Below are 12,584 nucleotides of genomic sequence, written 5' to 3' on the forward strand. Positions count from 1 at the left end.
AAGCAGTTCTGTCTAATTGAAATAAATGTGTTACTGTTCTGACAGAACCTATCCCTTGACCTACCCCAGCAAAAGAGGAGCCATAAGTTAAAAAAAAACCCAAACCTCCCATTGGCATCAATGGACAATCCCAGATAACAGTGCTTCCTCCCAGCTGTAGCAGTGGACAGCAGCAGCCAGTCACAGCACTGGGAGTAAATAAGTCCCAGCAAAGGTATACGGAGGATTTTCAGATTGCTGCTACTTAGTATATATGCCCCAGCAAGGGTAAATAGGAAGGATGTGCATGCTTTGGCTATCAGGAGATTTGAATCCCTGTGTGATGGGAGCCCTGGAACTTGTGGCTGGGCAATGGAGGCTCTGATCAAAATATGTCTGACCACATTTATTTTTCTTCTTTGTAGACTTCCATTTGCACAATATCTTTTCAAAGATTAAGGGCACAATTCTTTGGCTGCTAGTCAGCGGCTAGACAGCATAGGATATGTGGGTTTCCAGGAACCAACCTTAGAGCCTGTGCTCCGAGGTCTGTTCCCTGAGAACTGACCTTCACTGCCTCCCATGCTGCCTTGCAGGCAGTATGGAATGGCCCTGTACTCCATGCTCGGAAGAGGAGCATGGAGCGGCGAACACGGGCCATTCCTGGGGGCGTACCGGGGCGGGGAAGTCAGAAATCCAGTATGACACATCCAACATGTCGTCCGGCCACCGCTTCCCCCACTCCGACTTTCCACGGCTAGACAGCCGAAATTGGCTGTCTAGCCGCAAATGAAGGGCAGCTGAAGTGCGGAGGGGACGATCTCCTCCGTGCTTCTCCTGCCCTGCACTGGATAGGCGGTTGCCTCTGAGTTTGGAGGTGGCCGCCTATCCCGGTAGAACTGCGCCCTCCATCTGTTGTGTTTTGGTTGGTTTGCTTTTTAAATTTCAACAGCATAGCATACTGATATTTCTGAGAACCTGCCTTACAACCCATATTATCTTTCCTGTATAGAAGTACCCAATTCAGAAACCAAAAAGAAGATAAATAAAGATCAGGTTGACACTGGGTTGGATCCAAACTAAATTAAACAGTTTCCATTGAAATCAATTGGATTTAAGTTAAGCCATGACTAACTCGTCCCATTGATTTCAATGGGATCTCGGGAGGTTCAACTAACTTGTCTGAACCCAACTTATTAAATTCTATTTTTAATTTGACTTGTCTCAGGTCTTTTGGATTACCTCAGAATCTATTTTAATCATCTTGAAATTGATTTGAATCATCTACAAACATAGTTACTTCAGTGTTCACTTCTTCCAGGCCTTTGGATTAGCCTCCCTGGGATTTACTTGTGTTAAATTAACTTCAGGAGATTCTTAATCATTGCTTGCATTGACCTGCTTTGTGAGTTCATCAAGTAACAGTTTATTCTGTACTCACAAACTAATAATTTCATACTCCTCACCTCTTCCCAATATTTTTTAGTATGCTTTGAAAAGATGATCTAATTGCATTTTCAATTATTAGTTTCTTTTGGGATGTAGCTTTTCTTAATATATTTGTTAGATTTTGACAAATTCTGAAAAGTAAATCAATATATTATTAGCAAATGTGCAAATCCTTAGTTGGTTGCAAGACAGTGTGTGTAAGTATACACAGATGAGTATTGTGATCAATTAAGGATTTGTGCTTTTGCTAATACACATACACATCTGTATATGTATATGTACATGTATTTGTATATACGAAGTGTGTGTGTACATATAAGAGTGCACACACACACACAAAATCCTAGATTTTATATAATATATCATAGCTTCAAACATGTTCTAACTTTCTACAGCAATAACAACAGGAAAACAAACAAAGATGTTGCAAAACACAGCTTTCCCGCCCCTTAAGGTGATTAGAAGAATAGTAATTGCTGCTTGAAAACACTGCGAATTATATTACTTCCCAGTTGTAAACAAAACAAAATAAAAACATTCTGTTGGAAAGAGAGAAACCAAGCATTGCAAGATCAATCTGACAGCTGAACAAGCATTTCAGTTTTACCTTTATGAAATTAAGAGCTTTTCTACATGAGACTGTTAATCCACTGTATCAACTTTTGGTTTTGTCGCAGAATTGAGATCTAAGCACTACAGGAAGAGCATTTTCTCTCCTGCTTTTTGCTACATAACCTCTAGGTGGCACTGTGGTATAGCAGATTAGCGCAAATACATAAGAGGAAATTGCACTTTCTTTCACTTTCACAATTAAATGCAACATTTTCCCTGCTCTAAAAAAACTCACCGAAAGTGTGGTTAGACACAGAAGTGAAACTGGAGGGTCATAACATCTTCTAAAGAATCCATAAACAACCATAAGTAGGGAATAACAAGCATACGATAAATGCCTCATGTAGAAATCTCTAAATTTTCTTTCTTTTTTTGAAACATTAGGTTCTTCACATTTTAATTCATTGCACATAGCTGCACATACAGTCATTTTACCACATGGAATTTTAACAAATAAAGCAAGATACAGCAAACATTTGCCATACTTGACTAAATGGCAATATTGTGTTGATTACGAAGAAGTAGGATAAAACATAGGGCTGAGGCTCTGTTGCCAGGTTTAGTGGCTGGTTTGATTGCTAATAGTGAATCATAGAGAGGCTCATCCACAAACCAATTAACTTGAAGTACTTGAATTTGAATCTAACTACTTTACAAATTAACTGGTTATTGATCAGGTTATGAGGAAGCAAGCTTTATTCTAGAAGATGGTTGCAGCATCACATCTATTATCTGACAGAGTGAACCAGATTTTGGAAGTCGTGTAAGATGGCTGCTGCCACAGAATAAATACAAGATAACATTGATCTTTGATTCCATTGGATCATTGGGGCTTGAGATCTGAGCATACACAAAGAGCCCTGTTGTGGGCCATAGGAAGCTATTCCTCTTTCTCCCAATTGGGTAGGAGAAAACCACAACCTCATATGATGGCTAACATGAGTGAAACAGCCATCACAAATCAAGCACTACAGACAGAGATTTCATTTTACCTACATCACCTTCAAGATTTATAATGCAGAAAGATCACACATTTCAATTGAAAGTCACAAAGTGATCAGTCATTATGTGATGCATTATTGGCTTATGTACATAGCATTAGACCTGATAGACAGAGTGCCTGAGGAACTATGGACGGAGGTCCGTAACATTGTTCAGGAGTCAGCAACTAAATCCATCCCAAAGAAAAAGAAAGGCAAGAAAGCCAAGTGGCTGTCTGATGAGGCTTTACAAGTAGCTGAGGAAAGAATGGAAGCGAAAAGCAAGGGAGAAAGGGGAAGATATACCCAACTGAATGCAGAGTTCCAGAGAATAGCAAGGAGAGACAAGAAGGCCTTCTTAAATTAACAATGCAAAGAGATCGAGAAAAACAACAGAATGGGAAAGACTAGAGATCTTTTCAAGAAAATCGGAGATCTCAAGGGAACGTTTTGTGCAAAGACGGGCATGATAAAGGACAAAGAAGGCAGGGACCTAACAGAAGCAGATGAGATTAAGAAGAGGTGGCAAGAATACACAGAAGAACTATACAGGAAAGGTCTTAATGTCCCTGATAGCCATGATAGTGCGGTCACTGAACTTGAGCTGGACATCCTAGAGAGTGAAGTCAAGTGGGCCTTAGGAAGCATTACAAACAACAAAGCTAGTGGATATGACAGTATTCTAGCTGAGCTATTTAAAATCCTAAAAGATGATGCTGTTAAAGTGCAGCACTCAATATGCCAACAAATTTGGAACACTCAGCAGTGGCCACAAGACTGGAAAAGGTCAGTTTACATTCCAGTTCCAAAGAAGGGCAATGCCCAAGAGTGTTCCAACTACCGTACAATTGCGCTCATTTCACATGCCAGCAAGGTGATGCTCAAAATCCTACAAGCTAGGCTTCAGCAGCATGTGAACCGAGAACTACTGGAAGTACAAGCGGGGTTTCGAAGAGGCAGATGAACTAGAGATCAAATTGCCAACATTCGCTGGATCATGGAGAAAGCAAGAGAATTCCAGAAAAACATCTATTTCTGCTTCATTGACTACGCTCAAGCCTTTGATTGTGTGGATCACAACAAACTCTGGCTAATTCTTAAAGAGATGGGAGTACCAGACCACCTTACCTGTCTCCTGAGAAACCTGTACGAAGGACAAGAAGCAACAGTAAGAACCGGACATGAAACAACCGAGTGGTTCAAAATTGGGAAAGGAGTATGACAAGGCTGTATATTGTCGCCCTGCTTATTTAATTTATATACAGAGTACATCATGAGAAACACCGGGTTGGATGAATCACAGGTCAGAATTAAGATTGCTGGGAGAATTATCAACAACCTCAGATATGCAGACGATACCACCCTAATGGCAGAAAGCGAAGAGGATCTAAAGAGCCTCTTGCTGAGGGTGAAAGAGGAGAGTGTAAACGCTGGTTTGAAACTCAACGTTAAAAAAAAACGAAAATCATGGCATCTGGCATCTGGCACTTCCTGGCATATAGAAGGGGAAGAAATGGAAGCAGTGACAGATTTTATTTTCTTGGGCTCCAAGATCACCGCTTGCTCCTTGGGAGGAAAGCTATGGCAAACCTAGACAGCATAGTAAGAAGCAGAGACATCACCTTGCCGACAAAGGTCTGTCTAATCAAAGCTATGGTTTTCCCAGTAGTAATGTATGGCTGTGAGAGCTGGACTATAAGGAAGACTGAGCGCCGAAGAATTGATGCTTTCGAACTGTGGTGCTGGAGAAGACTCTTACGAGTCCCCTGGACTGCAAGGAGGTCATATCAGTCAATCCTAAAGGAAATCAACCCTGACTGCTTATTGGAAGGACAGATACTGAAACTGAAGCTCAAATATTTTGGCCGCCTAATGTGAAGAGAAAACTCTCTGGAAAAGACCCTGATGCTGGGAAAGATTGAAGGCAAAAGGAGAAGGGGACGGCAGAGGATGAGATGGCTAGATAGCATCACCGACACAATGAATGTGAACTTGAGCACACTCCGGGAGAAAGCAGAGGACAGGAAGGCATGTCGTGCTATGGTCCATGGGGTCACAAAGAGTCGGACATGACTTAACGACTGAACAACAACATAGCTTGTGTGAACCAACATAGTTGATCCAACAGGTGCTGTACCATGCTTCTCCTCACTGTTTTAAGGCTAAACTAAACATTACCAGCACAGATGTGTCTAGTGTTAGTCCAGTGGTTATTGCTCCCTCTTCCTCCCAGTATTGGAAGAATAGGAAGAAGCATTCGGTCCTTTTCCTGCCAACAGATTTTCTTTTAAGGTTCTCCCCCCAGCTGAATCTCCCCTCCAGGGAATTTCAGGAGGAAATGAGCTGGCACAGAAAGGGTTAAGCAGTTGCCAGGTCAATGTTAAAGACAGCTCTGTTACAACATTTTGTTTGGCCCTACAAGGAAGAGAAGAAATATATTATGGTTCCTTTTGAGGTCAAGATACTCTGTCTCAAGAACAGAAATCAAAGTAATTATATTTAAATATTTTTATACAATGACTTTACTGGCTTGGATACTTAACAACTGTGGCAGATGCTGTTGAAAGCAGGGACTTGCCCCACGATCCCCAGGTTGTCCATCCTCTCCCTTTAGGTGGTGGATCCATGTCCTGTAGGAAAAACCATATATTAAGGATGCTGTCAGCCATTTGTATTTTTCAAATATAGCTACTGACATTTGGAGAAACATAAAAATTAAAGACATGGTACTTCAAGAAAGATATAGTCATGGCCTATCTGTCCCCCATTCCCCCTCAGATTGACTTGGAAATGATCTCGAATCGTTCCAAAAAACCTGGAAAACACACCTTGCCACTAACCTCCCAAACACACCTAACTACTCTTTCTTTTACTTACCAGTCGGGTGGCAGCGGCAGTAGGAGCACAGGTGGAGGACGGGGAGCAAGGGATCTGCCCCTTCCGCCCCCTCCCATATCCCTCTGCAGCATTCCAGGAGGCCTGGCATAGTGGCCCTTGGAAATAGCAGTCTTCCAGAGGGCTACTACAATGGGCCACCACACCTTCCCTTCTGGCACATTGTGGAGCAGTGCAATAGAGAGGGAGGGGAGAAGGGACTGGTCTCCCTCCTCTCCTATTACTGTGCACCACTGCTGCTCTGGCTCCTAGATAAGTAAGTAAAAGGAAGGGGGGGGAGAGAACAATTTTGGGGGACAGCAGTGTTTTGGGGGACAGCGGGGCTGGCAAGAGGAGGAGAAGGAAATCGGCAATTTATTTTTGTTCACTACTTTTTCTTCATGAGGGCGAGACTCTCTGAAGAGCTGTGTCAGCTGTAAAAAGTGGCCGGCGTGGCTCTCTCAAACGCCTGGCTCTGAGGGGGTCCTTCCTCAAAGCCAGGCATTGTGGTGTCCCTGCATGACTTTCCCTTCCATGGAATGGTCCCTTCCTCCTGAAGCCCCCTCCTGAAGCCCTGCCCCTAATGTCATCTGACCCCCTTCTCTTTTCTCCATGCACACAGAGGCATGGAGTGGTGTTTTGTATTTTTCACTTTTGAGTGGAGTCTTAACCATATCTTGAAAAGTACTTGAAAAAAACAACAGCTTCGGGAAATGGGCCTATAAGTCTTCTCTCTTAACTACCTCACTAGCCAACCTTACATTATAACAGTGCATTTCATACTGCATTTGAGGAAATCTTGGCATTTCTTTGGACGGCTCCCCAATGGCAGAATCAGTAATGATGGACAAGCTTCCTCAAAAAACGGCTTGCCTGCTACCACAACCATTTTTGCTTACAATGCACAGCTGCAGAAGGGTGTCAGGTATCTACGTGGGCAGCCTTCCTCAACCTGACATTCTATAGACATGTTGGCATACAACTCTCATCATCCCCACTTAGCATGGTTTCCCATCCTGGCTGGGCTTGATGGGAGATGTAGTCCAACACAACTTTTGCATTGTATTTTATTCTTTTAGCCTTTTGTAATCTGCTCAGAGAACATGTGACAATGGGCAGAGTAAAAATATAATAAATAAAACTGAAAAGCACTGAGTTGGGGAAGACTGTACTAGGATATACACTAAGCTCATGTAGGGTGATGGTGGGGACAAACAGGCCTGGCTCATGCCCTTCATCCACCAAGAGTGCTACACAGAATGCCCCCTAGAATCCTCTGCAATGCACAGGGGTTCCTTGGCAGACAGATCAATGTAGAAAGGGTACGCAAAAGGTTGGAAGCTTCAAAACTGCTGCAATACCGTATTAAGGAGGCTAACAATCCTGCAGTAGTGTATTAGGGATGGTGCCTTTTTCAGATCTTCATTCACATTTTAAGTATAACTCAGTCTTAATAGGTACTGGATGCTTTCACCTGAAAAGAAGCTGGTATATTAGTTATTTATGTGTATGATTCTCTTCATGCAAATGGAGCAAATGACTAATCTCCTCTTGCAGTCCTTGGCTTATATCCCTTTCATGTAAAATCAATCAGGCATCTTTTCAGCTTGCACTCTGAGATGAAGAATTAGCTGAATACAGCATGATTGAAAACTGATTGCATCCTGCTGACCAGAAAAAAGCAGCTATTGCTGCTGTAGTTTTATTATTTATTATAGGGATGAGCAATAATGCTGCTGCTGCCAGTCCTGTGCTTCCACCTGTTGGCCAGCCTCTTTAAATTTCACAGAACTAACACCCAGGCCAGTTTAATCATATACATGAAAGTCAGCATTTACCTTTCATCTTTGGGCCACTCCTGGCTGCCAGTGTAGCATTCACTCCTGTCCTCTAGCTAGGGAGCTATGTGCACACAACAGAGTGTGCCCACAAGATGGGAAGGCAATACATCTCTGTATATGGGTCACACAGACATGCGTGGCTTCTACCAAATGAAGCAGCAAGCTTCCAGATTTGTCTCGCCAGCTGTGAAGGGAAAAATAGATGCTTTCTCTTCCCCACAAAAGCATGCTTCTGCCTGAGTTCTCCCACCAGAGACAAGCTGGCCACAAAAAAACATGCGGAATGATGGTGGAGGAAAGGATGCCTGCTTCCTTGGGTGCAGCTTCTATGGATCCACCCAATGGGGGTCGACAGTGCAGATGCATTCCTTCCACAGTCAGCAACTAAAGGCTACAGTGAGGAGAGCCACATACCATCTCCTTACTTTCTGTCCACAATCCCAGTGAGTACTTCGCCACCTTAAATATCATGTTGTTAAAACTGGTGATGAGCCTTCATTTTCAAAACTGCAATTAACTGCAACTGCTTTGTTGTTTATGGATTCTAAAGATTAGTACAAATATATGTATATCCAATTTTGTTAACAACAACAATATTAATATTACTACACCATAAAAGGTCCTGTTTGTGTTTGGCTGTATAATATTGTATCCCTGGTTTTCTGAGAATACATTCCTGGGTAGTCTACACAGACTCCTTAAGTTTTGCATCCATGCTACAATAAAAGTAAAAAAATGGAGGCAGTGTGCGATACATTTTTCTCTTGGCAAGGATGATTTCCAAAATAATACTTGAATGCTGATAACCAGAAATAGCAGCTATTGTGTATTTCGAAACATTTTATCTTCACAAAAAGCAAAGGCATACAGTAACCCACGCTTAGAAGAATGCAAGAATATTATGCAAATGCATATTATATGGACAAAAGCAGTCTGTTGTTTCCATTAGAACTTTTTTAATGTAATGCCACCCTCACTAAGGAATGATAATGCAGGTTCCTCAGATGTACCATATGTGCATGTTCCCTCTCTAAATGCAAAGAGATGGGAGTATGGTCCCCCAAAAGCTGCCAGGATAAAGAATGGTGAAGCATAACTAGGATAAAGTATGACAAGTTTCACATGCACATGCTTCTCTGCATCATAGGGCAAAAAAGATTTAATGGGACCAAGGGTACATTAAAGGTGAAACTACATATTATGAGAAACGTTGGACAGGACTGCTGCTCAGAGGAAACAATCCTACGGCCGCTAGACAGTGGCTAGATGGCCATAGGATATCTGGTTTTCCAAGAACCGACATCAGAGCCTGTGCTCTGAGGTCGGTTCCCGGAGAACTGACCTACCCCCACTTTTGCGCTGCCTTGGAGGCAGCACAGAACAGCCCCGTCCTCCGCGCTCGCAAGACGAGTGTGGAGTGGCCGAAAAGGGGCATTCCGGGATGGGTGGAAATGCCTGTATGACACATCCAATGTGTCGTGCAGCAGCCTCCTTCCCCACTCCGTGCTCCCACAGCTAGACAGCTGCAATTGGCTGTCTAGCCAAACATGCAGGGCAGGAGAAGCATGGAGGCGGCCGCCTATCTGAATAGGATTGTGCCCTAAATGACAGACCTGTGTCAAATTTTCCCCATCTCTCTCTGCAGTGAGTTTGTGTGGAGGCTGAACTCAACACAGGGCTGCTGCACTAAGGAGGTCCAAAACTATCCTAACTGGGGTACACCTTTCAGTGTGTTATAGCAACAAAATTAATAATAAACAACAACAAAAAAGCATTTCTTACTGAGTCACTTTCTTCATTCAGAACTTCAGATCCAGGTTCTGGTTCAAGGCTTACAGACTCACTGCATTCAGTAGGAACATTCTCAGCGATGTCTCCACTGGAATGTTCCTCCTTCAAAGGATGTCCTAAAGTCATCAGGTCCCCTTCCTGTTCATTGTTGGGGCTTTCATAAACATGCCCCCCAATATCTTGAGGGGGTACCTGTCCTGACTTTTCATTATGCATGTCTGTGTCAGAAGCTGAAACATTGCTGCCTCGTTCCATTATTTCTTTGTTTTTCTCTTGGGTTAACACATCACTCTCACCACCAGACATTTTTTTAATTCTGCAGAAAGAGAAAGAAATCCACATATTTATAAAAGGCTACATAGTAAACATTTGAACAACAATAGCATCCCCTCATAACTGAGGGACAGTAGAATGTGATATGGCTGATTGTATGTCACCGCAACATATCATGGGTTTATTAACCACAGGTTAACCACTGGGTTGTTTAGCCCCTAAACAACCCATTGGACTGGGTTTGCATGTCACACTGACAACCTCCAATTGGAGGTTGTTTACAAAAGCCAGAAGTAGCTCAGAGATGTCATGCATCCCTGTGAATCGTGGCTTTAATAACCCATGACTTGTCACCATGATGTGAGAACAAGGTCATTGCGTTCTTCATCATCTAGGCCAGGGGCATAGAACTAGGATGAGGTGGGATAACCTCTGTGGGCTGGATGAAGTCAGTGGATGTGGCCATGCCCACTGACATAAACAGTGCCCCCCTAACTTTTTTCCATGCTGAGAGAGGTATGGAGCTGCTCCTCCTAGCATCATCTGAGTCCCTTGCTTCATGTGGTACCTGGTGCCCCATGGATACCATGCAAAGCAACTTGGACAGAACTGGAAAGAGCGGTGTGTGGTGCCCAGTGCCCTCATGGACACTGTGTGCCATGCAAAGTGATTTGGTCAGCACCAGGAAGAGCACCTCTTCCCAATGTTGGCTGAGTCTCCCACCACTCGCATTCCCACTGTTACCTCCGGTGTGAGATTGCCGATAACAGCAGGAATTCCCCTTCCCAATGGGAGGGAAAGTGGTGTTCAGGGAAATCCTCACTGTTACCTCCAATCTCAGATCTTTTGACTTTCAATTTATTAGATATTTTATTTTTTGGATTTGTTCACCACCAAGGTCTGACAGTCCCCTCCAGGCAGCTCACAACACAATAAATAAAAACGACATTCATAAGTCACATATCTTATCATGAAGTGGACTCTAGTCCATGAACGTTTATGCCGTAATAAATATGTTTGACTTTAAGGTGCTACAAGACTTCTGTTATTTTTACTGCAACAGACTAACACAGCTATCCCTTGGAATATCTTATCATGTCATAACTAGGGTGGCCAGATGCAAAAAAGGACAGGGCTCCTGCACCCATAATAGTTATATCAGCAGGTGCAGCTTGTTACAGAAGCTATACCTCCTGAAATTCCCTCTTCTACACAACTATTAGACATGCAGGAGCATTGTCCACTTTTGTATCAGGCCACCCTAGTCATAATGCAATTCATAAAATAACAAACCAAATATATTTACAGGCATTCAGTTGCATATATTTGCCTTTTGATGATCAAACTAGATGTGAGAGGGGTAGCCACCTTTGTTGTTCACATGTCTGCCCTGTCCATATAAAAAAAGGTGTGTGTGAAACCCATTTAACAGCAGAAGGTGCACGTGCATGCTTCATCACTGAATGGCCTTGCCTGGCTTCAATACTGGAAGTGAGCTGGCTTTGGGAGAATAGTGCCTGAAGCAATGGAGTAAGGCAAGGCAGAGGAGGGGTAGGGTTCAGCTCCCTCACCCACATAAACCCCCAAATTAGGAATCCCCCCAAGTTATCCATGAATAAACAAAATGTGGCCATCCCTACTATTTAGTGTATAAGACATTAAAACATATACTTCGAACAAGTATATGTTAAGACAGTCCATTCCTTGATTTGACTGACATCTGCGGATTGCTGGCTTTCTATGCAATGTTCTTCAAAACTTTTATCCATTCCTTGAAAGAGGTGGCCAGTTCACACATTACGGGAAATAAAAGTGTGTTTTAAAGACATGCACACGTAGCAGGGATTGCAGACCAATCACAAGCTTCTTGGCAGCGGTAGATACATCTTTTACCTCATCAGACACTCCACAAAATGCATTTATAGCACAGTCAGTGGAGGCTGGTGTCTCTGATTTTGGCGGGGCTGTAACTGGGTTCAGCACCTTGGATAGCCCCTTTAGAGTTCTGGCTGGTTCTGACTGAAAGCCAGGATGGATTCACAGTCCCATCGAAATCGGAGACACCAGCCTCCACTGGCAACACTATACATGTCTACTCGGAAGTAAGTCCCATTGAATTCAATGAGACTTCCAGATGTATTGGACTGGAACCTTAGTTCTCTCTCTCTCTCTCGTTACTGGTTTTGGCGTATGCACTACGCCTACACTTAAAAAAAATGCACCGTCTAAAGTGGTCATCGAGATGGCAGAAACAATCTAGTGATGCATTTATTAATAAATCAATTTGTGAGCGATTCTTGAAGATTGCGATGGGAAAAGACCCTAAGCTACAGCCTCCAACTTCTGGCCTTTTGAGATTTTGTGGACCCACAAACGCGCCGTCGCTCTTTCTTGGCAGAAACTGAGAAATATTCCACACAGATACACACACACACACCCCGCGCGCCACCACACTTGGGGGGGGGGGGACCCGGGGCGATGATGGGGTGAAATATTATTATGAGTAATTCCGCTCGCACCATAACGCCGAAAAGGAGACAAAGGGACCAGAAGTAAGATTCCGTCCCTTGTATCTTTAATAGGAGGTTTTAAAAAATCGTGGGAAAGCAAAACAAAGTTTCTCTCTTGCCCTTGAGACGCAAGGAAGCGAGTTTAAAAGAGTCTCCCTCGGTCAGAAGTTGCTGAGGGGGGGGGGAAAGACAAGGAGAAGAAGCCGCATTGCCCCCTTACCGCCGCTGAGCCGCTGCCTGCGTGCCTGGCGCGCCTCCGGCACCTTCCTTTCTCC

At 43.4% G+C, this 12,584-nt stretch overlaps 1 protein-coding gene across 2 annotated transcripts in view; it reads right to left on the reverse strand.

The window, feature by feature from the left end:
- The window catches only part of FAM114A1 (family with sequence similarity 114 member A1), a 49,046-nt gene extending 36,462 nt beyond the window's left edge, over nt 1–12,584 (reverse strand). Inside the window, exons 1-4 of one of the 2 annotated variants that reach the window (XM_084856942.1) lie at nt 12,530–12,584; nt 9,518–9,842; nt 5,564–5,650; nt 4,922 (exon numbers count right to left, since the gene is read on the reverse strand). In XM_084856942.1, coding sequence (XP_084713068.1) covers nt 4,922; nt 5,564–5,650; nt 9,518–9,832 — 403 coding nt within the window. In that variant the 5' untranslated portion in view covers nt 9,833–9,842; nt 12,530–12,584. Of the gene's footprint in view, nt 1–4,921; nt 4,923–5,558; nt 5,651–9,517; nt 9,843–12,529 lie in introns of both variants that reach the window. The other variant, XM_084856941.1, reaches the window with a different exon arrangement.

This window comes from Heloderma suspectum, chromosome 5 (assembly GCF_057233095.1).
Source record: "Heloderma suspectum isolate Gila_16-S chromosome 5, 16-S_ref, whole genome shotgun sequence".
NCBI lineage: Eukaryota > Metazoa > Chordata > Lepidosauria > Squamata > Helodermatidae > Heloderma > Heloderma suspectum.